At 42.9% G+C, this 26,705-nt stretch overlaps 1 protein-coding gene across 1 annotated transcript; it reads left to right on the top strand.

The window, feature by feature from the left end:
• Positions 1-1,113: 1,113 nt before the first annotated feature.
• On the top strand, positions 1,114-26,705 carry dgat1b (diacylglycerol O-acyltransferase 1b). Its single transcript, XM_031812058.1, has 17 exons — positions 1,114-1,539; positions 1,919-2,006; positions 7,811-7,851; positions 8,398-8,483; positions 14,268-14,320; positions 14,571-14,676; positions 17,729-17,857; positions 18,801-18,875; positions 20,193-20,296; positions 21,428-21,466; positions 21,590-21,631; positions 21,737-21,781; positions 21,954-22,066; positions 22,237-22,302; positions 22,510-22,597; positions 25,551-25,613; positions 25,742-26,705. Exons 1-17 carry the CDS (start codon positions 1,319-1,321, stop codon positions 25,904-25,906), a joined length of 1,524 nt encoding a protein of 507 aa, XP_031667918.1. The 5' UTR covers positions 1,114-1,318; the 3' UTR covers positions 25,907-26,705.

Below are 26,705 nucleotides of genomic sequence, written 5' to 3'. Positions count from 1 at the left end.
CTTGTCTGTATACCTGCAGACACAAACCTGAGCAGTTCAGTCATCTGCACCATAAACAGCTAGCCTTCAACATATTCTTATAGCATACATATTCTTACCTCTGTGTTGATATCCATTGAATTGTGTCCATTTTCTGTTTTTGAAAGATTTGCACAAATATGAAAAGATAGATGGTATCATCATAAAACAATATCAATTTAGATCATACAATGAACAAACTTACCTTAAATATTTAAATTTTTCAGTTAAGTGTCTGCACCTGCTGTCCTTTCAAATTCAAATGTTTCAGTTGGTCAGTTAGGTTCCTGCAAGAACCCCCACCAACTAAGGAGGTTCCTCGATGAACCCCACCTCTTATGGGGTTCTTGGAAGAACCTTTTGGGGGCCATTTTCAGTGTCAAGAACACCAAGGTTCTTCAAAGAACTTTGAGGATCTTAGAAGAACCCTTGTTGAACCCCTAATGTTTAGAGTGTAGACTATACTGACCTGTATAGCAAAAGTAAGCACACGGAAAACTGAAAAGCCTATAGCACATAAGGGAAGTATGAAAGCACCTTGATATAGGGCAGGCGCATGCAAGCAGATGAGGACATTTGGCTATATGGAAGACATTATATAGTAAAAAAAAGCAGATGAGGACATTTGGCTATATGGAAGACATTATATAGTAAAAAAAGCAGATGAGGACATTTGGCTATATGGAAGACATTATACAGTAAAAAAAGCAGATGAGGACATTTGGCTATATGGAAGACATTATACAGTAAAAAAAGCAGATGAGGACATTTGGCTATATGGAAGACATTATATAGTAAAAAAAGCAGATGAGGACATTTGGCTATATGGAAGACATATAGTAAAACCTACAAAAGTGTGAACGTTAACCAGGAAAGAAAACATACTAGCCTCCCCTGTGCCGAATAAAAACTCTCCCCAAAGCAACACAAAAAGTTTAACAACCCTCTCCTATTTTGGACCACCCCTCTCTCCATTAAATTGCGATCTGTTCCTAACTTAACATAGCCCTCACCTTCATAACTGGCAGCAGTCCAACCAGTGTCGTCAGACTTGCCACTCCTCCACGGTTCTGTTCCACCACGCCACATTCTTACGTATACAGTCAATACGGAACTGTTGTCTGCTGCCCACTACAACTACAGTATTCATACAGTTATTGACATATCGCGTTTTGCAATCCCAACTTCCTCTTGCTCTCTATGACAGTGTGATGTTTGGCAATAGTGGGCATGTGTTATAGGTGCCTGCAAAGTAGGCTAGACGTCAAATGAATCTAGAGCTCTGAAGATCGGCGATATCATGGAAGAAACAGGGGCCCTTATCCGCAAAAGAAGAGCCACTATATCCACTGGAAAATGTGTTCCTTTGAAACAAGTGAATGGGCGGTCAGAAGTTGATGAAAGTGTTAACGGCCGCAGTGACAGCGGCAACATTGTAACTAAGCGAAACGTGTCCGATTTGCCTTCTACCACGTCAAAAGAAAGGAAGAAACGAATAAATGTTCCTAGTGATAGACAGAGGTGAGGCATTAACTAACAAAACCCAGACGTGTCCTTATAGTGGGGTGAATTTATGCCAGGAAAAACAGATCACGACTTTTATTACTTCAGCCACTTGTGCAATCTTCCCTTATGAACAGTTATTTATAATGGCGTATAAAGAATAATGTAATTTAAACCATTTCGCAATGTCTATATGTCACCCATGCTGGTCCAATAGGCTATATGTCAAATTGGGGATAAAAAGGGGTACATTTAAAACGTTTTATTTTTTAAGGGAAGTCGGTGGTGTGGACGTAATTTGGGAAGGGTATTTCAGATCAGTTAACTATAGCTGTAGTACAGTACAGTAAATGAATGTGCACGTATTCAAACTATCCCACGTCTCTTCATGCCTCAGTTGCCACAGGTTGCAGGAGTCCCTGTTGAGCTCTGCCAGTGGTTATAGAAACTACAGAGGAGTCCTCAACTGGTGTGTTGTCATGCTGGTAAGTTTTCTTCTGCAACGTCATACTGAGTCTCAGTTAATTCTCCAGTCTGCTCAACAACACTCAGGTCAGTGTAAACACCACAATCACTGGCCAGGTTTCCCTCTTAGGCTACATCTTAATACCTAATCATTTTTTTGGGGGGGACCATGTTGTTCCATGTAGTGAATATGTTATACAGTGCGTTTGTATGGGGTAATAGAAGTAAGGCAAAATTAAAATTATTCATCTAATAATTTTGTAAAAAATAACATTTTTGATACTTCAAGGGGTCTTAAAATTGATCCATGGTATGACCTTAAAACAATTCCATATAGCTTAGTAGACCCCCGGTTTAGACAGGACTTAGACTTTTTAGTGCCAAAAATAAGGGGTTATACATATAAAAAATAAAGAATATAGTTTACAGTATACAGAAGACCAAGGTGCAGCGTGGTACGTGTTCATATTATTGATTCTGACTGAACACTGAATACAATATAACTAAAAGAATAGCCGAAACAGTTCTGACAGGTGCAACAAACACTAAACAGAAAATAACCACCCACAACTAACAGTGGGAAAACAGGCTACCTAAGTATGGTTCTCAATCAGAGACAACGAAAGACAGATGTCCCTGATTGAGAACCATACCCGACCAAAACATAGAAATACAAAACCTAGACATACAAACATAGAATGCCCACCCACATCACACCCTGACCAAACAAAATATAGAAACAGACAAAGCAATCTACGGTCAGGGCGTGACACAGTAAGGCAAAATAACATTTTAAATCAAATCTTTTTTATTATTTTATTTTTATACCTCAATGGGTCTTAAAATTCTAAATCAAATAAAAAAAATGATCCTTGGTATGACCTTCTTAAAAATAATTCTATATAGCTTAGTAGAACACTACCCCTCATCTTAAACAGTGCTTAGACCAGGGTGTCTGTAGTGACTGTAGCCTTTAAAACATAGGGGCTCTCGAGTGGCGCAGTGGTCGAAAGGCTAGAGGCGTCACTACAGACACCCTGGTTCGAATCCAGGCTGTATCAGAACCGGCCGTGATTGGGAGTCCCAAAGGGCAGGCGCACAATTGGCCCCGCGTTGTCCGTGTTTGGCCGGTGTATCGCAACCGGCCGTGATTGGGAGTCCCATAGGGTAGGCGCACTTTTGGCCCAGCGCCGTCCGGGATTGGCCGGTGTAGGCCGTCATTGTAAATAAGAATTAGTTCTTAACTGGCTTACCTCCGACAAGAGGAGTCGATCAGAGAGCATCACTGTGCGGTGGTGGGTGTGTGCCCCCAGGTCTCACCAGAAGGCATATTCATCCCACGCTGGGCCTGAAACCACAGTGTTTAAAGACACCAGACAATCATTCAGAACACCTGGAGGATTATATATCTAGCCCGAGGCTACTCTGTGTTCCTGTTCTTTTATTTAAGCAAGATTACAGTGAAAGTCAGACAAAATCATAAATCATATTCTTTTGTCTTTAAATGATTTTGCTGCTGAAGGAGGTGATGTGGATTGAAGTGAGGCCAAGGTCATCCTGCTTTCATGTAATAATTTGATATTCTGTAAGATTCCTTTAGGCTTAAATTACTAGACGCAGGATAGTAGAGGTACATTGCACTTGTGCCGCGGCACTTACTGGACTAGACTATTCTGTCCAATCCTAAAGTGGGACACGTAACGCTTAGCTATATAGTTAGCTAATCACTTTGTTAATAACCTTGTGTTTTGCTAATTCAGTTTGGCTTTGAAGTCAGTGTGTGAGAGGATGGGAAACAGCAGGACATTCCCATTCCTCTAGCTCGCAGTGAGTCTCAATACAACCACATAAACCATTGTTTTACTCTTTAGAGAGAGATGTTGGAGTTCAAGGATGGTTTGATGATGCTAAGGGAAACATGGTGGTACCATTCCCATAGAAAAACACACTGACATTCAGATGTGTAACTATTGTGGGGAAATATGGTATTGAGATTCTATCTAAAGTAATCATTCTGCAACAGCTAGTTTGTTGATCTGAATTCACGTCCAATCTAGAGCAACGCCAGCTTAGTCCCCTTCATCAAAGCCGTGGAGAATAAATTCACATTTCTAAAACTGTTGATAATCCACTCTCTGAAACAAGATCATTTTGTCATCACAGTACTTTGTTCATTCTTTGAACTTCTTCTCAAATTCCCATTGAACGTGGAGAAGTCTTTGTATTCCATAATAAGATATTACAATCCAAAATGGAAAATGTTCAACGAGGGAGGGAGAGAATCACAAGACAGACCTAAAAATCAAGAGAGTGATTATCTTGACTTGCAAACACGTAATCTTTTAGCTGTCAAGATGAGTTCCAGAAATAGTACTGTATTTGGTGTTTATGAGGATCTCCATTAGCTAGAGCCAAAGCTGCAGCTACCCTTCCTGTGGATCTCCATTAGCTAGAGCCAAAGCTGCAGCTACCCTTCCTGTGGATCTCCATTAGCTAGAGCCAAAGCTGCAGCTACTCTTCCTGTGGTCCACATCAAACATGACATTAATAGACCATTACAGCTGAAAGACAGAACTACATAAAATGACAATACATTACATTAATAGACATTTTTTTAAACATTTTTTAAAATAATAGACAGGTACAGAACTACATACATTTTTTTTTAAACTCTGTTTATTAAGTTTTACACACACACACACACACACACACACACACACACACACACACACACACACACACACACACACACACACACACACACACACACACACACAGACACACACACACACACACACACACACACACACACACACAGACACACACACACACACACACACACACACACACACAGACAAGACACACACACACACACACACACACACACACACACACACACACACACACACACACACACACACACAGACAAGACACACACACACACACACACACACACACACACACACACAGACAAGACACACACACACACACACACACACACACACACACACACACACACACACACACACACACACACACACACAGACAAGACACACACACACACACACACACACACACACACACAGACAAGACACACACACACACACACACACACACACACACACACACACACACACACACACACAGACAAGACACACACACACACACACACACACACACACACACACACACACACACACACACACACACACACACACACAGACACACACACACAGACAAGACACACACACACAGACAAGACAACACAAAGCAATATAAATAATATACTCAACTAGAAAAAAAAAACAAATAAATAAATAAATTGAAAAAAGCTTTAAAGATACCATACTGTAGACAGAACTACATACATTTCAAATAAGTATACACACTTTAATATTAGTATGCCTTAGCAATCATTGCAACATGTACTCATAATAACGGCTACACTGCAGTCATCCATTTTGTTACAGTTGCTTACTGTTACAACTGCAGGTCCTGATCCTAATCTCTCAAAACCAGTTGTTCTGTAAACACTAGCGAGAATCTCACAACATTAGGAACCACCCTTGTCCTTGGTTCTTCCGTTTGACGTCAGTACTGTTCCTAATAATGTGATTCATAGGCAAGTGCAACGAAATCGACAATGAAAATGCAATAATTCCTCCAGCACCAACCACAGTTTTCACCCTAGCAACTGTGTCATTCAGCTCATAGCAACGAGCTACTGATGGAGTTTCCATCCCCACTAAGGCTTCAATTTAATCCTTCACCTCAGCAACCGAGTTGGAGTTTTCTCCAGCTGAAGTTTCAATTGAATCCTTGGTTTTAGCTACCTATGTGGACGTTTTAGCTACCTATGTGGACGTTTTAGCTACCTATGTGGACGTTTTAGCTACCTATGTGGACGTTTTAGCTACCTATGTGGACGTTTTAGCTATCTATGTGGACGTTTTAGCTACCTATGTGGACGTTTTAGCTACCTATGTGGACGTTTTAGATGCCCATCACTGCACAACGTGCAGTAAATTTAACAGCCATCTCTGACGTCCTTCGCCCTGTCTAGTGCATAGAAATGAACTAAACCAAACTGCCCGTAAAGGGTTTACTGAGGTATAGTGTAAAATGTTAGTCTACTGCCCTTAAAGGGTTTACTGAGGTATAGTGTAACGTGTTACAGTCTACTGCCCTTAAAGGGTTTACTGAGGTATAGTGTAAAATGTTAGTCTACTGCCCCTAAAGGGTTTACTGAGGTATATTGCGGGGTCTTTGGTCCCCTTGATATGGAGTTTCCTCCGGTTCACTAATGGAGTTTCCTCCAGTTCTCTTATGGAGTTTCCTCCGGTACTCGTATGGAGTTTCCTCCGGTTCTCTTATGGAGTTTCCTCCGGTTCTCTTATGGAGTTTCCTCCGGTACTCTTATGGAGTTTCCTCCAGTTCTCTTATGGAGTTTCCTCCGGTACTCTTATGGAGTTTCCTCCGGTTCTCTTATGGAGTTTCCTCCGGTTCTCTTATGGAGTTTCCTCCGGTTCTCTAATGGAGTTTCCTCCGGTTCTCTAATGGAGTTTCCTCCGGTTCTCTAATGGAATTTCCTCCGATTCTCTTATGAAGTTCCCTCCGGTTCTCTTATGGAGTTCCCTCCGGTTCTCTTATGGAATTTCCTCCCGTTATCTTACGGAGTTCCCTCCGGTTCTCTTATGGAGTTCCCTCCGGTTCTCTTATGGAGTTTCCTCCGGTTCTCTAATGGAGTTTCCTCCGGTTCTCTAATGGAGTTTCCTCCAGTTCTCTAATGGAGTTTTCTCCGGTTCTCTAATGGAGTTTCCTCCGGTTTTCTTATGGAGTTTCCTCCGGTTTTCTTATGGAGTTAGATGCATCTACAATGGAAAATAAATACTGCACCTTAGCACACATGCACTCACTCACACCTACATAGATATACATGTAAACTCATCCACACACACCCTCATACATTCATGCTACACACACATCACAACTGCTGCTACCATACTCTTTGTTACATCTGCCCTTGTCTACTTCTCATCCTGTGTCTCCCAAACCTGCCGCCACTCCCCCAGTGCTCTCTCCCTCTCTCTCTGTGTGTGGGTGTATCTGATTGTGGGAGTGGCAGCAGATGTGCTGGAGTCAGAGCAGATCACCACCAGCTGCAACATGTTCCATAATCAGAACTCTACAAATACTCAGCCCTGCCACTTCCACGCTGCCAGATCGTAGCCTCTGCTCAGTCAGTCTGCATTTGAAGCCGTTTGTTCCTGCATAGATCTTGTTATCCTGTGTTGCCTGTTTTTCCCCAGTCGGACGCTGCTTTTCTCTCCGCTCTCCCCGCTTTTCAATAAATACCTTGGTTACCTTATTCCTGTCTCCTCGTCTGAGTCTGCACTTGGGTTCACCTGCTCCACCCCGCGTAACACTCTCATTATGATTGCTAAATACCTCATCATTTAAACACTTTTCCCCCACACTCTCCCCCAATCCCCCCTTCCCCAAAACATGTGTAAATATTGAACTATAAATTGTGCCTTCCTGTATTATTATGCTTAACATTTTACTCTACTGAGACATTTACTTTGTTTGTATTCTTAATTGTTATTATTTCTTATTGTTGCATTGTCAAAAAGGAACCTGCAAGTAAGCATTTCATTTGACGATGTATACCATGTGTATCACGTATATACGACTAATAAAACTTGAAACTACAGTGGAGAAGAGACACTGTAATTTAATCATATGATGAATGTATGCTTCTACCAAGTGAAACAAACTGTATTTTCAAGGATGCAATGAATTTACAAGCCCTCTTTTGTTGTAGGTCTTAAGCAATGCCCGTCTGTTCTTGGAAAACCTTTTAAAGTAAGTACAGAATGTTATGAGGAGCTTGCTATAAGAGAAGAGGGGGGAAAGGAGAGTGTAGTCTTATGGCTGTCATTTGACTGTTCGAAGTAAAGGCCCCGTTCTGTCCTGTATGCTACTGCAAGCGTGATGCCTCCTGACTGTCCACAGATGCCCAGCACAGTAACAGCCTATAGGGAGCTTCCAGGCATTGCTTACTAAAGGCATACTGTGGTCAAGACGTGCAAGGAGGGTACATTGTCATGTATTACTGTAAAGTAAGATAGGAGGTTCTGTGCCTGATTCACTCAAACATGCTGCATCACTTACACTCGCAGCATTCTGATAACTGAAAGGCTGAAATATTTCAAGTTCAGTTTTAATGTCACATGCACAAGTACAGTGCAATGTATTTCTTGCAAGCTCTAATCCCAACAATGCAATAATAAATAACAATGTAATACTAAATATAACAAGGTAGAACAAAAACACAGGAGATATAAAATCCGACTGTGGTTTGATTCAGCTGAGCTGTGAGTGTCTAACCACAGTGTTCTGTTTTTCTAGGTATGGCATTCTAGTGGACCCAATACAAGTGGTTTCTCTATTCATAAAGGACCCCTACAACATGCCTGCAGCGTGCCTTGTTATCGGTACGTGGACTTTACTCTGCTCTAGTATGTCATTTAGGGCCCTTCTGGATATTACCCCTCATTCCCCGTACGCCCTAGATCACTCTCCCAACACACTGTCACTATCATTCCCCAGACCCTACGCACTAGATCACTCTCCCAACACACTATCATTCCCCAGACCCTACGCACTTGATCACTCCCCCTTACACACTATCACTCCCCCTACACACTAGATCTGTAGGCAGGTCATTACAGGCTGTCCTGTTGCAGCCGTCTCCTGATGACCATCCCCCTGGCCTATTTTATGGGCCGGCCATGTACATAGAAACCCCATTTCAGTTGGTCACAATGCTTACATATCCGAGATCTACGCTGACATTTCTTGAGAGGTATTTTCAAACATCATTTACTCTATTGTTACTATAACACTGTGAATCAGGTGGAATGGCTAACTCTTGAGTACAACCTGAATCGTCTTGGAAATGCTATTTCTGCCTTTCTGTCAATGTTTATCGTGTCTATGAACACGCATCTTTAAAAAAAAAAAAATAGCATTTTTGTTATATAGCTGACTATATATGGACTATGGAACAAGGGACTCCCTGTACAGTACTGAGAGAAGGACTATGGGACAAGGGACTCCCTATACAGTACAGTACAGAGAGTAGGACTATGGGACAAGGGACTCCCTATACAGTACAGTACTGAGAGAAGGACTATGGGACAAGGGACTCCCTATACAGTACTGAGAGAAGGACTATGGGACAAGGGACTCCTTATACAGTACAGTACTGAGAGAAGGACTATGGGACAAGGGACTCCCTATACAGTACAGAGAGAAGGACTATGGGACAAGGTACTCCCTATACAGTACAGTACAGAGAGTAGGACTATGGGACAAGGGACTCCCTATACAGTACAGTACTGAGAGAAGGACTATGGGACAAGGGACTCCCTATACAGTACAGAGAGAAGGACTATGGGACAAGGGACTCCCTATACAGTACCGTACAGAGAGTAGGACTATGGGACAAGGGACTCCCTATACAGTACAGTACTGAGAGAAGGACTATGGGACAAGGGACTCCTTATACAGTACAGTACTGAGAGAAGGACTATGGGACAAGGGACTCCCTATACAGTACAGTACTGAGAGAAGGACTATGGGACAAGGGACTCCCTATACAGTACTGAGAGAAGGACTATGGGACAAGGGACTCCTTATACAGTACAGTACTGAGAGAAGGACTATGGGACAAGGGACTCCCTATACAGTACAGAGAGAAGGACTATGGGACAAGGTACTCCCTATACAGTACAGTACAGAGAGTAGGACTATGGGACAAGGGACTCCCTATACAGTACAGTACAGAGAGAAGGACTATGGGACAAGGGACTCCCTATACAGTACAGAGAGTAGGACTATGGGACAAGGGACTCCTTATACAGTACAGTACTGAGAGAAGGACTATGGGACAAGGGACTCCTTATACAGTACAGTACTGAGAGAAGGACTATGGGACAAGGGACTCCCTATACAGTACAGAGAGAAGGACTATGGGACAAGGTACTCCCTATACAGTACAGAGAGAAGGACTATGGGACAAGGGACTCCTTATACAGTACAGTACTGAGAGAAGGACTATGGGACAAGGGACTCCCAATACAGTACAGAGAGAAGGACTATGGGACAAGGTACTCCCTATACAGTACTGAGAGAAGGACTATGGGACAAGGGACTCCTTATACAGTACAGTACTGAGAGAAGGACTATGGGACAAGGGACTCCCTATACAGTACTGAGAGAAGGACTATGGGACAAGGGACTCCCAATACAGTACAGAGAGAAGGACTATGGGACAAGGGACCCCCTATACAGTACTGAGAGAAGGACTAGGGGACAAGGGACTCCCTATACAGTACAGTACTGAGAGAAGGACTATGGGACAAGGGACTCCCTATACAGTACAGTACTGAGAGAAGGACTATGGGACAAGGGACTCCCTATACAGTACAGAGAGAAGGACTATGGGACAAGGGACTCCCAATACAGTACAGAGAGAAGGACTATGGGACAAGGGACCCCCTATACAGTACTGAGAGAAGGACTATGGGACAAGGGACTCCCTATACAGTACAGTACTGAGAGAAGGACTATGGGACAAGGGACTCCCTATACAGTACTGAGAGAAGGACTATGGGACAAGGGACTCCCTATACAGTACTGAGAGAAGGACTATGGGACAAGGGACTCCCTATACAGTACAGTACAGAGAGTAGGACTATGGGACAAGGGACTCCCTATACAGTACTGAGAGAAGGACTATGGGACAAGGTACTCCCTATACAGTACAGTACTGAGAGAAGGACTATGGGACAAGGTACTCCCTATACAGTACAGTACTGAGAGAAGGACTATGGGACAAGGGACTCCTTATACAGTACAGTACTGAGAGAAGGACTATGGGACAAGGGACTCCCTATACAGTACAGTACTGAGAGAAGGACTATGGGACAAGGGACTCCCTATACAGTACTGAGAGAAGGACTATGGGACAAGGGACTCCTTATACAGTACAGTACTGAGAGAAGGACTATGGGACAAGGGACTCCCTATACAGTACAGAGAGAAGGACTATGGGACAAGGTACTCCCTATACAGTACAGTACAGAGAGTAGGACTATGGGACAAGGGACTCCCTATACAGTACAGTACTGAGAGAAGGACTATGGGACAAGGGACTCCCTATACAGTACAGAGAGAAGGACTATGGGACAAGGTACTCCCTATACAGTACAGTACTGAGAGAAGGACTATGGGACAAGGGACTCCTTATACAGTACAGTACTGAGAGAAGGACTATGGGACAAGGGACTCCCTATACAGTACAGTACTGAGAGAAGGACTATGGGACAAGGGACTCCCTATACAGTACTGAGAGAAGGACTATGGGACAAGGGACTCCTTATACAGTACAGTACTGAGAGAAGGACTATGGGACAAGGGACTCCCTATACAGTACAGAGAGAAGGACTATGGGACAAGGTACTCCCTATACAGTACAGAGAGAAGGACTATGGGACAAGGGACTCCTTATACAGTACAGTACTGAGAGAAGGACTATGGGACAAGGGACTCCCAATACAGTACAGAGAGAAGGACTATGGGACAAGGTACTCCCTATACAGTACTGAGAGAAGGACTATGGGACAAGGGACTCCTTATACAGTACAGTACTGAGAGAAGGACTATGGGACAAGGGACTCCCTATACAGTACTGAGAGAAGGACTATGGGACAAGGGACTCCCAATACAGTACAGAGAGAAGGACTATGGGACAAGGGACCCCCTATACAGTACTGAGAGAAGGACTAGGGGACAAGGGACTCCCTATACAGTACAGTACTGAGAGAAGGACTATGGGACAAGGGACTCCCTATACAGTACAGTACTGAGAGAAGGACTATGGGACAAGGGACTCCCTATACAGTACAGAGAGAAGGACTATGGGACAAGGGACTCCCAATACAGTACAGAGAGAAGGACTATGGGACAAGGGACCCCCTATACAGTACTGAGAGAAGGACTATGGGACAAGGGACTCCCTATACAGTACAGTACTGAGAGAAGGACTATGGGACAAGGGACTCCCTATACAGTACTGAGAGAAGGACTATGGGACAAGGGACTCCCTATACAGTACTGAGAGAAGGACTATGGGACAAGGGACTCCCTATACAGTACAGTACAGAGAGTAGGACTATGGGACAAGGGACTCCCTATACAGTACTGAGAGAAGGACTATGGGACAAGGGACTCCCTATACAGTACAGTACTGAGAGAAGGACTATGGGACAAGGGACTCCCTATACAGTACAGTACAGAGAGAAGGACTATGGGACAAGGGACTCCCTATACAGTACAGTACAGAGAGAAGGACTATGGGACAAGGGACTCCCTATACAGTACAGTACAGAGAGAAGGACTATGGGACAAGGGACTCCCTATACAGTACAGTACAGAGAGAAGGACTATGGGACAAGGGACTCCCTATACAGTACTGATAGAAGGACTATGGGACAAGGGACTCCCAATACAGTACAGAGAGTAGGACTATGGGACAAGGGACTCCCTATACAGTACAGTACAGAGAGAAGGACTATGGGACAAGGGACTCCCAATACAGTACAGAGAGAAGGACTAGGGGACAAGGGACTCCCTATACAGTACTGATAGAAGGACTAGGGGACAAGGGACTCCCTATACAGTACAGTACAGAGAGAAGGACTATGGGACAAGGGACTCCCAATACAGTACAGAGAGAAGGACTAGGGGACAAGGGACTCCCTATACAGTACAGAGAGAGGGACTAGGGGACAAGGGACTCCCTATACAGTACTGACAGAAGGACTAGGGGACAAGGGACTCCCTATACAGTACAGAGAGAAGGACTAGGGGACAAGGGACTCCCTATACAGTACTGAGAGAAGGACTAGGGGACAAGGTACTCCCTATACAGTACAGTACTGAGAGAAGGACTATGGGACAAGGGACTCCCTATACAGTACAGAGAGAAGGACTATGGGACAAGGGACTCCCTATACAGTACTGAGAGAAGGACTAGGGGACAAGGGACTCCCTATACAGTACTGAGAGAAGGACTATGGGACAAGGGACTCCCTATACAGTACTGAGAGAAGGACTATGGCACAAGGGACTCCCTATACAGTACAGTACTGAGAGGAGACTATGGGACAAGGTACTCCCTATACAGTACTGTACAGTACTGGGGCATAGCAGACAAGGACGCCCTCAGAAGGCACTGGTTTTATATGCATTGCAGCATATTTATTTTATTAACACTTGTAGTCATTGAGGCGTGATCCAGTGTCTGTTTTATTGGCTGTAGTATCAGTTAAGCTCAAGCACTTTTTCTGATTGTGAGCCAGGCACAGATAGTGCCAAGGCGTTAGAGACAGACACCTACTGTATTTGATTCTGTTTTATTGAAGGTTGGTTTCCACAGAAGTTGCCAAGGCATTAGAGACAGACACCTACTGTATTTGATTCTGTTTTATTGAAGGTTGGTTTCCACAGAAGTTGCCAAGGCGTTAGAGACAGACACCTACTGTATTTGATTCTGTTTTATTGAAGGTTGGTTTCCACAGAAGTTGCCAAGGCGTTAGAGACAGACACCTACTGTATTTGATTCTGTTTTATTGAAGGTTGGTTTCCATAAAGTCCACCTCAACCTATTCCATCAGGCCTTTGACATTTTGAATACTGTAGGCCTTTAGAATTGATTCTATGATCTCCTTCAAAACACAGCAGAAAAACATGATTCCAAAGACCAGGTCACATGATATGGTATGGAGCGAGAGGCAGCCCTGCAGCTAGTTAGATAATCCCACGATTCAAAATAGTTGAGCCTTTCATTTCTTTATGTGTGTTCATACATACGCATGTGTGTTTGTGTCCGTTCTCATGCGTGTGTGTGTGTTTGTGTTTGCTTAAGTGTGTGTTTCCTCTCCACAGCAGAGCTCCCCTGCCAGTCCTGCAGTAGGACAGTAACAGTGCAGTAGTAGCAGGTGGTCTATGCAACACATATGCTGTGTTTGTGCTGCCTCATTTGTCCCAGAAGCTGATGCTGTGACAGCAGGTTTATCTTAACAGGGCAGTGGTGGAACAACATAAGGTCTTATTTTATCATCATGTATATGTTAACTCGCCATGCTTGTCGTGTGTTTGTTTGCTAACATTTCTTTGATAACCGACATCATTTGTCTCGTCTTTCCTTCCAGTGTCCAACGTGTTTATTGTGGCAGCTTTGTACACAGAACGAAGGCTATCAGTGGTGAGTTTCATTCTGATGTACTTACCAGTGTTGCTATTAGTGTTAGAACAAAAGTTTGGCCTGCGCTGCAGACGGCTATATCAGTCCGCTGATACAGGACTATTAAAGGCCCAGTGCACTACTTTTGTGATTTGTATTTAATGATTTAAAATCTATAAATATATTGTGATTTGTCATGGGGTGCTGTAGCCCCCCCACACCTCTGCTTCCCGCGGCTATGCCTTAACGTGCAGGTCTTCTGTCCCTCCAGGGCTGCTTCAGTGAACGTGTTGGGCTGCTGGTTCATTCCATTAACCTGTCAGTCACACTGTGCTTCCCGGTGACTATCGTACTAATGGTGAAGTCCATTACTCCAGGTACTGCTGTATGTGTTCTCGTCAGCCTACAGATGTAGGATCTTAATTTGATCGCCCTGTTGCAGGAGAACTTTCCGTTTTGCATCACCATGATGATTTGGCCGGTGACACGTTGCTTCTTGAAAGTCCAATATCTTGAAAACTTGACTGATGATGTGCAAAACATTTTGGGACTGTATCAACTGTGGATGAATGAAAAAAATAACAAAGAAGAGTTTCTGAGTGAAGTTTTTCTTTAATTATAATGCACATAATCATTTACATTTCTTGTTGCTGCAGTATGTTTTTCCCTGCAGTAGCAAACTGGCTCAAATTAAGATCCTACACCTGTATAGCAAATCCTGCTTTTCAGAAAAAAACTAAACTGTATCTGAATCTAGTGTGTCTCTGTGTCTTCACTATTAGTTTAGTTAGTGTGTCTCTGTGTCTTCACTATTAGTTTAGTTAGTGTGTCTCTGTGTCTTCACTATTAGTTTAGTTAGTGTGTCTCTGTGTGTCTTCACTATTAGTTTAGTTTGTGTGTCTCTGTGTGTTTTCACTATTAGTTTAGTTAGTGTGTCTCTGTGTCTTCACTATTAGTTTAGTTAGTGTGTCTCTGTGTCTTCACTATTAGTTTAGTTAGTGTGTCTCTGTGTGTCTTCACTATTGGTTTAGTTAGTGTGTCTCTGTGTGTTTTCACTATTAGTTTAGTTAGTGTGTCTCTGTGTGTCTTCACTATTAGTTTAGTTAGTGTGTCTCTGTGTGTCTTCACTATTAGTTTAGTTAGTGTGTCTCTGTGTGTCTTCACTATTAGTTTAGTTATTGTGTCTCTGTGTGTCTTCACTATTAGTTTAGTTATTGTGTCTGTGTGTTTTATCCAGTTGGTCATTAATGTGTAGTTCATGTAGTATTATATTATCCAGTTGGTCATTAATGTGTAGTTAATGTAGTATTATATTATCCAGTTGGTCATTAATGTGTAGTTCATGTAGTATTATATTATCCAGTTGGTCATTAATGTGTTGTTAATGTAGCATTATATTATCCAGTTGGTCATTAATGTGTAGTTAATGTAGTATTATATTATCTAGTTGGTCATTAATGTGTAGTTAATGTAGTATTATATTATCTAGTTGGTCATTAATGTGTTGTTAATGTAGTATTATATTATCTAGTTGGTCATTAATGTGTAGTTAATGTAGTATTATATTATCCAGTTGGTCATTAATGTGTTGTTAATGTAGTATTATATTATCTAGTTGGTCATTAATGTGTTGTTAATGTAGCATTATATTATCCAAGTATGTGATTTTATCTGAATGGAATCAGTTGGGCAGTGTTTGATCAGTCCCAGTTGGCTCACAGGGAGAGGAAGTAAGGTGTGAGGTGGATATGAGGCCAAAAGAGGAGTGGCTGAGAGACAGGTCAATGTCAGGTCAGCTCTGCCTGTCTTCATCAAGCTGGTTGCTAGCCAGCATGGCATCTGGTGACATACAACAGCTAACTGAGCCTCTCATGGCTACACATGTCTCAGAACTTAGGAAACTGACCACAACTACAAGATGATATTAACTGTCTGTGATGTTGTTCTATACCCACAGTTTCATATTTACACATGTAGGATCTTAATTTGTTCACCCTTTTGCAGGAGAATTTTCCTGCAATAAAGGAAATGTATAACTTGTGTATTTCTGAAGTCTGTCATTTCCACTTTGGCATTTCAGACTTGATTATCCCTTATGAAAAATGGATCAACCCCTACACAAATGTCCACATAATAATAATCATTTCCTTTTGCTGCAGGATTATTTTCCTACTGTAGCAAACTGGCTCAAATTAAGATCCTACATCTGTACACGCATAAAGACAAAGGTGAAGCTACAGTCATTTGTTTTTAGTAATCATTCCTCTTAGAGGAGAATTGGAAGGTCTTGTGTCTTTAAGATCTTCATTTTACCTCTCACAAATCAGATCATCTTTCCCTGGACGTTGACTGCGTAGCTACAGTATTCTTCCTTACCTGAAAGTCTTTCTCTCTCCTCATCTGCCGTCGCCACGGGAACGGACAAAGATGTACCATCTGTCTCGTGTACCTCATGCAGAGCTACTGTTTATACATCAAGGTCAGGGGAGAGGGCCACGGATGCTCCTCTTGGCGAGGGAGACCGTCTCTGTCTTTCTCTCTCTGTGCCCATGCCATCTACTAGGTAACCAGCACGGCCCATTTCCATGCAGCATATGGCCGCTGTTGATAAAGCAGTACTAGTCTGTTAGAATGACCTGGGGGCCTTGCCAGGTTTCCCTGGACCTCGGGCGGTAGCGCTGGTAGTTGGTTGAAAGTGAGTGGACTTTGTGTTCCCAGTCGTTCATCTTGTGTGATAGACAAGGAGAGGATGGTGAGTGTTGTAACTGTTGACATATATGGATAGCCCTAGAGAAGGACAGTAAGAACCAGGTGGGCAGCATTCCTCAGCTTCTTGTTAGGGCCTGTTTGTTAACTACACATCAAAGACAATGTCTTCGCTAACTGGGAATCAGAGGGTTTCATTATTTTCTGTTCTACAGTGTGATATGCATGTTGAATACCTCAAATTGACTGTACTATATTATAAACTGTGTGGTTCGAGCCCTGAATTCTGATTGCCTGACAGCCGTGGTATATCAGACCGTATACCACAGGTATGACACAACGTCTATTTTTACTGTTCTAATTATGTTGGTAACCAGTTTATAATAGCAAGGCACCTTGGGGGTTTGTTATATATGGCCAATATACCACGGCTAAAGGCTGTATCCAGGCACTGCCTAAGGACAGCCCTTAGCCGTGGTATATTGATTCATATACAACACCACCTCAGGCCTTATTGCTTAAATATACTACATAACGCACTGTGCTACTACACATCAAGATCATTTACAACCACCCACACCCACATCATTAACTCCATTTAATGGATAATATGTATGGTACTGTTGTGCATACAACACTTAATATGATTGACTGTGAATTCTAACGGCAAATATTGCATAAATATTGCTGATATTTAACATTGCACATTGTCCTTGTCCTCAGTGGGTGGAGCGTCTGCTCTGGGAGTGTACACCGTCCTCTTCCTGAAGCTCTACTCCTACAAAGATGTGAACAAGTGGTGTAGAGAGATGAGCCATGCTAAAGCCCGTAGCCTGGCCCGCTCCCTCTCATGTAAGTCCTCAGTCTCCACAGTCCTCTATGCCCCGTGCTAAAGCCTGTAGCCTGGCCCGGTCCCTCTCATGTAAGTCCTCAGTCTCCACAGTCCTCTATGCCCCGTGCTAAAGCCCGTAGCCTGGCCCGCTCCCTCTCATGTAAGTCCTCAGTCTCCACAGTCCTCTATGCCCCGTGCTAAAGCCCGTAGCCTGGCCCGCTCCCTCTCATGTAAGTCCTCAGTCTCCACAGTCCTCTATGCCCCGTGCTAAAGCTCGTAGCCTGGCCCGGTCCCTCTCATGTAAGTCCTCAGTCTCCACAGTCCTCTATGCCCCGTGCTAAAGCTCGTAGCCTGGCCCGCTCCCTCTCATGTAAGTCCTCAGTCTCCACAGTCCTCTATGAGGAGTATGTACTTTATGGACAATTCCTTTTTATCCATTGCGCCAGGCAATCAAGTATTTGAAAAAGAACTAATATTGTTATAACAGGTTTGATTTCAACCCTCATCCTATAAGCTCTACTGTGACGACTCCCAGAGTTGTGTTTTCTAGAGAGTTTGTGTCACCTGGGTTCTACGTTGACCTTTGACTCCCAGAGTTGCTTTGTCTAGAGAGTTTGTGTCACCTGGGTTCTACACTGACCTTTGACTACTAATAAAGGGCTTAATGAGATTTCTGACTCGCCTCCACGGAAATGGCAACTGTGACCTAATTTTTCATAGGCGGCGATGCTGAGTGTTTGTATATGTACCCTTAATGAAAACCGTTTTCCTGGTGGTGAAAATGTACACATAAACATTAACACACACACATAATACTACAATCCACATCGCTCCTTAACTGCTGCACTGCCACCTGCTGGTTGACTGTACACAAGAAGCTGTTCTCTAAGTAGAGTGATTGTGACTGTGAGAATCATACATGTTTAATTGTTGACTTAACATGGCTAGTACTCTCCTCTACAGGTTCCTCTATACCACGGTCTAGGGAAAGTGGACAGGATTATCAGGTCTCCTATCCTGGAAATGTCACCCTCAGAGGTCAGTAGAGGTTGGACATTCCATCCCAGGTAGACCAAGACCTGGGTTCAAATACAATTTCAGGTATTTCAATAACGTTTCAAAACAAGGATTCAGATAACCTTTATTTGAAAAAACAAGTAGTGAATATTTGAATATATTTGGAGATACTCAAATACACTCCCATGCATTTAACCCATGTTTTTGAAAATAGTATCTGAAATAGTATTAGAAAATACTTTAAAATACAATTTGGTCGACTATTTGGTTTTTACAAATAACCATTAAAATATTTGTTTTAAGTACTTGTTTTCGGGTGTGTTTGAAAATACTCAAATACACAGAACCTATTTAAATAACAAATTGTCAAATGCATGTATTTGAACCCAGGTCCTGCTGCAGCAGACCCCACTATTATCACTGCTGCCTCAACCTATCCTCCTGTAGCAGACCCCACTCTTATCACTGCTGCCTCAATCTATCCTGCTGTAGCAGACCCCACTCTTATCACTGCTGCCTCAACCTATCCTGCTGTAGCAGACCCCACTCTTATCACTGCTGCCTCAACCTATCCTGCTGTAGCAGACCCCACTCTTATCACTGCTGCCTCAACCTATCCTGCTGTAGCAGACCCCACTCTTATCACTGCTGCCTCAACCTATCATGCTGTAGCAGACCCCACTCTTATCACTGCTGCCTCAACCTATCCTGCTGTAGCAGACCCCACTCTTATCACTGCTGCCTCAACCTATCCTGCTGTAGCAGACCCCACTCTTATCACTGCTGCCTCAACCTATCCTGCTGTAGCAGACCCCACTCTTATCACTGCTGCCTCAACCTATCCTGCTGTAGCAGACCCCACTCTTATCACTGCTGCCTCAACCTATCCTGCTGTAGCAGACCCCACTCTTATCACTGCTGCCTCAACCTATCCTGCTGTAGCCTGCTACTGGAGCTATATCAGACTATAATAATACTCTCTTTTTCTCTCCTCTTGCTCTCTCTCTCTCTCCCCTCTCTCTTTTTCTCTTTCTTTCTCTCTCTCTTTTTCTCTCTCTTTTTCTCTCTCTCTCCCCTCTCTCTTTTTCTCTTTCTCTCTTTCTCTCTCTCCTCTCTCTCCTCTCTCTCTCTCCCCTCTCTCTTTTTCTCTTTCTCTCTCTCTTTTTCTCTCTCTCCTCTCTCTCTCTCCTCTCTCTTTCTCTCTCTCCTCTCTCTTTCTCTCCTCTCTCTCTCTCTCTCCCCTCTCTCTCTCTCCTCTCTCTCCTCTCTCTCTCTCCTCTCTCTCTTTCTAATTGATCTCACTCCCCTCTTTCTTACTAATCTCTCTTGTGTTTTTAGATTTGTATTATTTTGTTTTTGCACCAACCCTCTGCTATGAATTAAACTTCCCCCGGTCTCCACGGATTCGAATGAGCTTCCTGCTAAGGAGGCTTTTTGAGATGGTGAGTTCTGTCCCCAATCACCCTTTCTGCATTGGTTTGTTAATACGTTGATTTATACTCTAACCCTAAACTAGATTGAACAGTTGATGTTATCACGGCTTTGTCCTACTGGTTATTTCCCAATGTTGTGCTATGGGTATAAAAGAAGATGTATAACTTCCTGTTTAGCCCCATGTGAAGGAGCACATTATAGAGATACAGAAACATCAGATCTATTCTCTTCAATACGATCTGACACAGTCATCTACAGCAACATCAGATCTATTCTCTTCAATACGATCTGACACAGTCATCTACAGAAACATCAGATCTATTCTCTTCAATACGATCTGACACAGTCATCTACAGAAACATCAGATCTATTCTCCTCAATACGATCTGACACAGTCATCTACAGCAACACCAGATCTATTCTCTTCAATACGATCTGACACAGTCATCTACAGCAACATCAGATCTATTCTCTTCAATACGATCTGACACAGTCATCTACAGCAACATCAGATCTATTCTCCTCAATACGATCTGACACAGTCATCTACAGAAACATCAGATCTATTCTCTTCAATACGATCTGACACAGTCATCTACAGAAACATCAGATCTATTCTCCTCAATACGATCTGACACAGTCATCTACAGAAACATCAGATCTATTCTCTTCAATACGATCTGACACAGTCATCTACAGAAACATCAGATCTATTCTCTTCAATACGATCTGACACAGTCATCTACAGAAACATCAGATCTATTCTCCTCAATACGATCTGACACAGTCATCTACAGAAAACAAGGAAAGAATATATAGTATCTTATTTAACAATGTCAAGTTCCATTGTGAATTTCTCTGAACCTCCATTAGAAGATTAGCTTGGTTATTGGTCGACTGTGGAGATGTGCACTCTTGTCCCAAGACTTATCCAAAGATAAAAGGCAGACAGAGTTTTTCCTGCACACACACACACACACACACACACACACACACACACACACACACACACACACACAAACACACACACACACACACACACACACACACACACACACACACACACACACACACACACACAGTATCTTTGTTTGATTTAGAGGAGAAATGCTAAGTAAACAAATCATCTGTCTTCCCAGCTGTTCTTCACCCAGTTATTGGTGGGATTAACACAGCAGGTATGTTTTCTCCTGACATTGACTTATGTATAGTGACTACATGTATTTATTGAGAATAAGCACCTCATTTTATTTATGATTTGTGCTGTTTATTCACCTCATCGGTCTCTTATTTGCCTCCAGTGGATGATACCCATTATTCAGAGTTCTATGAAGCCATTGGAGGTAAAGTAGGATTACTGGTACATTTATGATTTACATCTAAAGAATTTTTGACTATTTTTCTCTATCAATACAATCTCTCTTTCCTCATTGATCCTGATCCTGTAGGATATGGACCTGCCTATGATGATGGAGCGTCTACTCAGACTAGCCGTGAGTACACAAGAGAACACCGGGGTAATGCGGTCATGGTAACATAGTTGATAGTAACCTTGGGCCTTGAGAGATATGACATAAACATTGTATTGGGCCGTTCCGTTGTTCTACTGTTGTTTTATGTTGTCCTGGACACAGTATTATTCCCCTGTTTTCTCTCTCCCATCAGGTGCCCAATCATCTTCTCTGGTTGATATTCTTCTATTGGTTCTTCCACTCGTCCTTGAACTTTATTGCTGAGCTCCTGCAATTTGGAGACCGAGAGTTTTACAGAGACTGGTGGTAGGTGAAATGAATACGGCCTGTTTTCTGACATCCCATTGTTTATTGCCAGTATGTTACTAAGAGGGAGAAGTGATCATTTGAGATGTACACAAGTTAAATATCAATAGCATGTACCACTGTAAAATACATCACTTCACATGACTAGGAGACTTTTCCCTTTCTTGCAGGAACTCTGAGACCATCACATACTTTTGGCAAAACTGGAATATTCCAGTACACAAATGGTGCCTTCGGTGAGTAGATGCAATGTATTCTATACATAGTATACTGTATGTTAACATTGAGATCCTATAAATGATTCAGTGGTACGGAATCAGTGGAATGGAGGTTGATACTGAGCAGAAATGTAATGAGGATGTATTGGGGATTTGTGAGCTGGTAGCTGCCATGAGGTGTTTGATATGCTTCCTCCTGTGTTGCTCCCTCTCTCTCTCCCAAAGCCACTTCTACAAGCCCCTGCTGAAGAGTGGAGTCAGTAAGTGGCTCGGCCAATCAGCAGTGTTCCTGGCTTCAGCCTTCTTTCATGAGGTAAGGTGCTCTGCTCCTAGCTGGGTGAAAGCAGACTGACCGCTGCGCTCATCTTTACTATTCCTTGTGAAGTGAAACAGAGTGTTAGCTTCATCAGGTGGTTAACCAGGATGCTCTGCTGCTACTGCAGCTCATATCATCACAGTCTGACCCAAACATTCAATCGCCAAAACATCAACTTTTCAAAGAGAAAAGACAAGAAAAAAACATGTTTTCCATCAACGAATATAGAATTATGACAATTTAGAAGCTATTTTGAATGTTCTTCATTCTAAAGACATGAAATGTTCAGAGTACATTGAGGTTAGATACCACTTTCAATCAATGTAAAACAATTTCAATTGGCAAAACATGTAGTTACAAGGTTTTCATCAGACAATGACTATATACAGTATGTAAACCATTTGTGAAGAAATGCTGCATTCTATCAGACTACAGTTTCATAATTGCTGAGATTGCTAGTCAGATTAGACTTTAAAGGCCACAGATATAGTTATTGCATGACAGTACAGTGACTATACTACACAGTGGCTATACTACACAGTGGCTATATTACACAGTGGCTATACTACACAGTGGCTATACTACACCGTGGCTATATTACACCGTGGCTATACTACACAGTGGCTACACTACACAGTGGCTATACTACACAGTGGCTATATTACACAGTGGCTATACTACACAGTGGCTATACTACACAGTGGCTATACTACACAGTGGCTATATTACACAGTGGCTATACTACACAGTGGCTATACTACACAGTGGCTATACTACACCGTGGCTATGCTATGCTACACAGTGGCTATACTACACAATGCCTATACCACACAGTGGCTGTGCTATACTACACAGTGGCTATGCTATACTGCACAGTGGCTATGCTATACTACACCGTGGCTATACTACACAGTGGCAATACTACACAGTGACTATACTACACAGTGGCTATGCTATACTACACAGTGGCTATACTACACAATGACTATAATACACAGTGCCTATATTACACAATGCCTATACTACACAGTGGCTATGCTATACTACACAGTGGCTATGCTATACTACACAGTGGCTATACTACACCGTGGCTATACTACACAGTGGCTATACTACACAGTGGCTATGCTATACTACACAGTGGCTATACTACACAGTGACTATACTACACAGTGGCTATACTACACAGTGACTATACTACACCGTGGCTATACTACACAGTGGCTATACCACACAGTGGCTATACTACACAATGCCTATACTACACAGTGGCTATGCTATGCTACACAGTGGCTATACTACACAATGCCTATACTACACAGTGGCTGTGCTATACTACACAGTGGCTATGCTATACTACACCGTGGCTATACTACACAGTGGCAATACTACACAGTGGCTATGTTATACTACACAGTGGCTATACTACACAATGACTATACTACACAGTGCCTATACTACACAATGCCTATACTACACAGTGGCTATGCTATACTACACAGTGGCTATGCTATACTACACAGTGGCTATGCTACACAGTGACTATACTACACAGTGGCTATGCTATACTGCACAGTGACTATACCGCACAGTGGCTATACTACACAGTGGCTATGCTATACTGCACAGTGACTATACCGCACAGTGGCTATACTGCACAGTGGCTATACTACACAGTGGCAATACTACACAGTGGCTATGCTATACTACACAGTGGCTATACTGCACAGTGACTATACTACACCGTGGCTATACTGCACAGTGACTATACTACACAGTGACTATACTTTACCGTGGCTATATTACACAGTGGCAATACTACACAATGGCTGTACTACACAGTGGCTATACTACACAGTGGCAATACTTGTCCAGACACACACACACACACGTGGGTGCACTTGGCTTATATCCAGCACTCTTCATCATTGACGAAGGTCAGTGTTGGAGGGACGTTAGTGTAGCTGGGATGAGAGGAGGAGGAAAGGAGTGGAACACAAGGCCATATCAGGCTGCTGTGCTTCTGGAGGAGGAGATAAGAGCAGTGTACGGTGAGGAGCCTGTTCAGTCAGCAGGTTCACAGAGATACGGCTCCCTCCCTCTCCTCATCCCCATCCTGGACAGACAGACAAACGGGGCTGCTGCTGCTGTTTTAAACGCTGACCTTCAGAGGACAGCGAGCGGAGCAGAGAGGAGCGGAGCACCACAGCGCCCTGCGGGACACCAGTCTCCCCCTCTCCCCTGAGTAATGACAGGAGGGATCCTTGTGTCACACACAGACACACACACACACACATACACACACACACACTCTCACACACATACAATCCCCTGAGTAATGCCAGGAGGGATCAGGAGACTGGGATCTGTAGATCAGAGGGTCACACAGCAGGGTTCTGTCAGCTCCCCATCACTCAGAGCAATGAGGCGAGGCTTGATAGTCATCCAGCAGTCATTCCGTAGTTTAGCTACCTGTCTGTTACCTCAGATACCTTTATTTCCTGTACAAACAAGGTGTCATTCCATAGGTTAGCTGTCTGTCTGTTACCTCAGGTGTCATTCCATAGGTTAGCTGTCTGTCTGTTACCTCAGGTGTCATTCCATAGGTTAGCTGTCTGTCTGTTACCTCAGGTGTCATTCCATAGGTTAGCTACCTGTCTGTTACCTCAGGTGTCATTCCATAGGTTAGCTACCTGCCGGTTACCTCAGGTGTCATTCCATAGGTTAGCTGTCTGTCTGTTACCTCAGGTGTCATTCCATAGGTTAGCTGTCTGTCTGTTACCTCAGGTGTCATTCCATAGGTTAGCTGTCTGTCTGTTACCTCAGGTGTCATTCCATAGGTTAGCTGTCTGGAGTGGAAATATTATTTTTCTGTTCACTGTGGATAAAGGAGATGCCTGTGTTGAAAACTGTTCTTGAAAACTTAATGTTGCTGATGTTGTCTTCACAGTACCTGGTCAGTGTTCCACTGAAGATGCTGAGGCCATGGGCTTTTATGGGCATGATGGCTCAGGTGAGATTAGAATTGAGAAATTATAATCCACACGTTTATTGTCTGAAATGATTTACTGGTGGTGTTTTTCACTCATTAAAATGAATGTTGTGTTTGTTTACTCACTAAATGGAGTCCTTGGCTTACAGCTTCCGCTGGCCTGGTTTGTGGCGCGTTTTCTCCGAGGTAACTATGGCAATGCAGCCGTATGGCTCTCTCTCATCATTGGCCAGCCAATCGCCGTGCTCATGTACGTCCACGACTACTATGTACTTCACTACAGAGAGGGGTCAGCGGGAGGTGGACCTGAATGACCTCCTCAGGGGAATATATACCAGACCAGCCTTTTATAGGAAAGACAAATAGAGCTAGAAATGTACTATATGCTACTTTATGGAAGCACCTTAAAGGGGCCATCAGCATTTGCTACATCCATTTCTGGACTCATACATGAATGATATGTACCCATCGATTCTTGAAGAACATAACTTATAAATGCCTCACCAGCTTAGTTCGACTGTCGTTCCCCATCACAAACCAAAATATAGGATTTTTTTACTCCAATATTTGTAAACAAATCAAATGTAAACAAACACTATATAGCCTCAAAACATGGTTAAAACTATACTTTTTTAAATCATGGATGGTCAATCGTTGCATCCATATCTCTGTCCATGAATTTGAAAGTGATTACATTTCTCTAGTCCCTCAGCTTTTTACTGAACCAGGGGTGGGGAGGCGGCTTTGTTATTGTTTCAGCTGCTGATTGCCACTTTAAAGATAACACACTTGTTATAGAAACAATCAATTTAGTTAGTGAATATTAGAATATTCCTTATTGAAACATGTCTGACAAGTGCAATTTTCAAAAAGTGCCAGTTTCTCAGAAAATGTACACAACCATGACATGTGTGTTTGTAAGATGTATGTGTATTTATGCCACTCAAGCCTCAATATTTTGTCATCTTGTTTTACTTGGGTACGTATAGAGGGATATGTATAGATACGGAAATGGCAGCTGTTGATTCTTGACTTTATTCCATTAATTGGGTCATTATTATGTTGCCGACAGAACTACATGGACAAGTAAATATATTTCTCTATGTATGTGAA

This window comes from Oncorhynchus kisutch, unplaced genomic scaffold (assembly GCF_002021735.2).
Source record: "Oncorhynchus kisutch isolate 150728-3 unplaced genomic scaffold, Okis_V2 Okis02a-Okis13b_hom, whole genome shotgun sequence".
NCBI classification, from domain to species: domain Eukaryota; kingdom Metazoa; phylum Chordata; class Actinopteri; order Salmoniformes; family Salmonidae; genus Oncorhynchus; species Oncorhynchus kisutch.
This window is presented reverse-complemented; position numbering and strand designations above follow the sequence as displayed.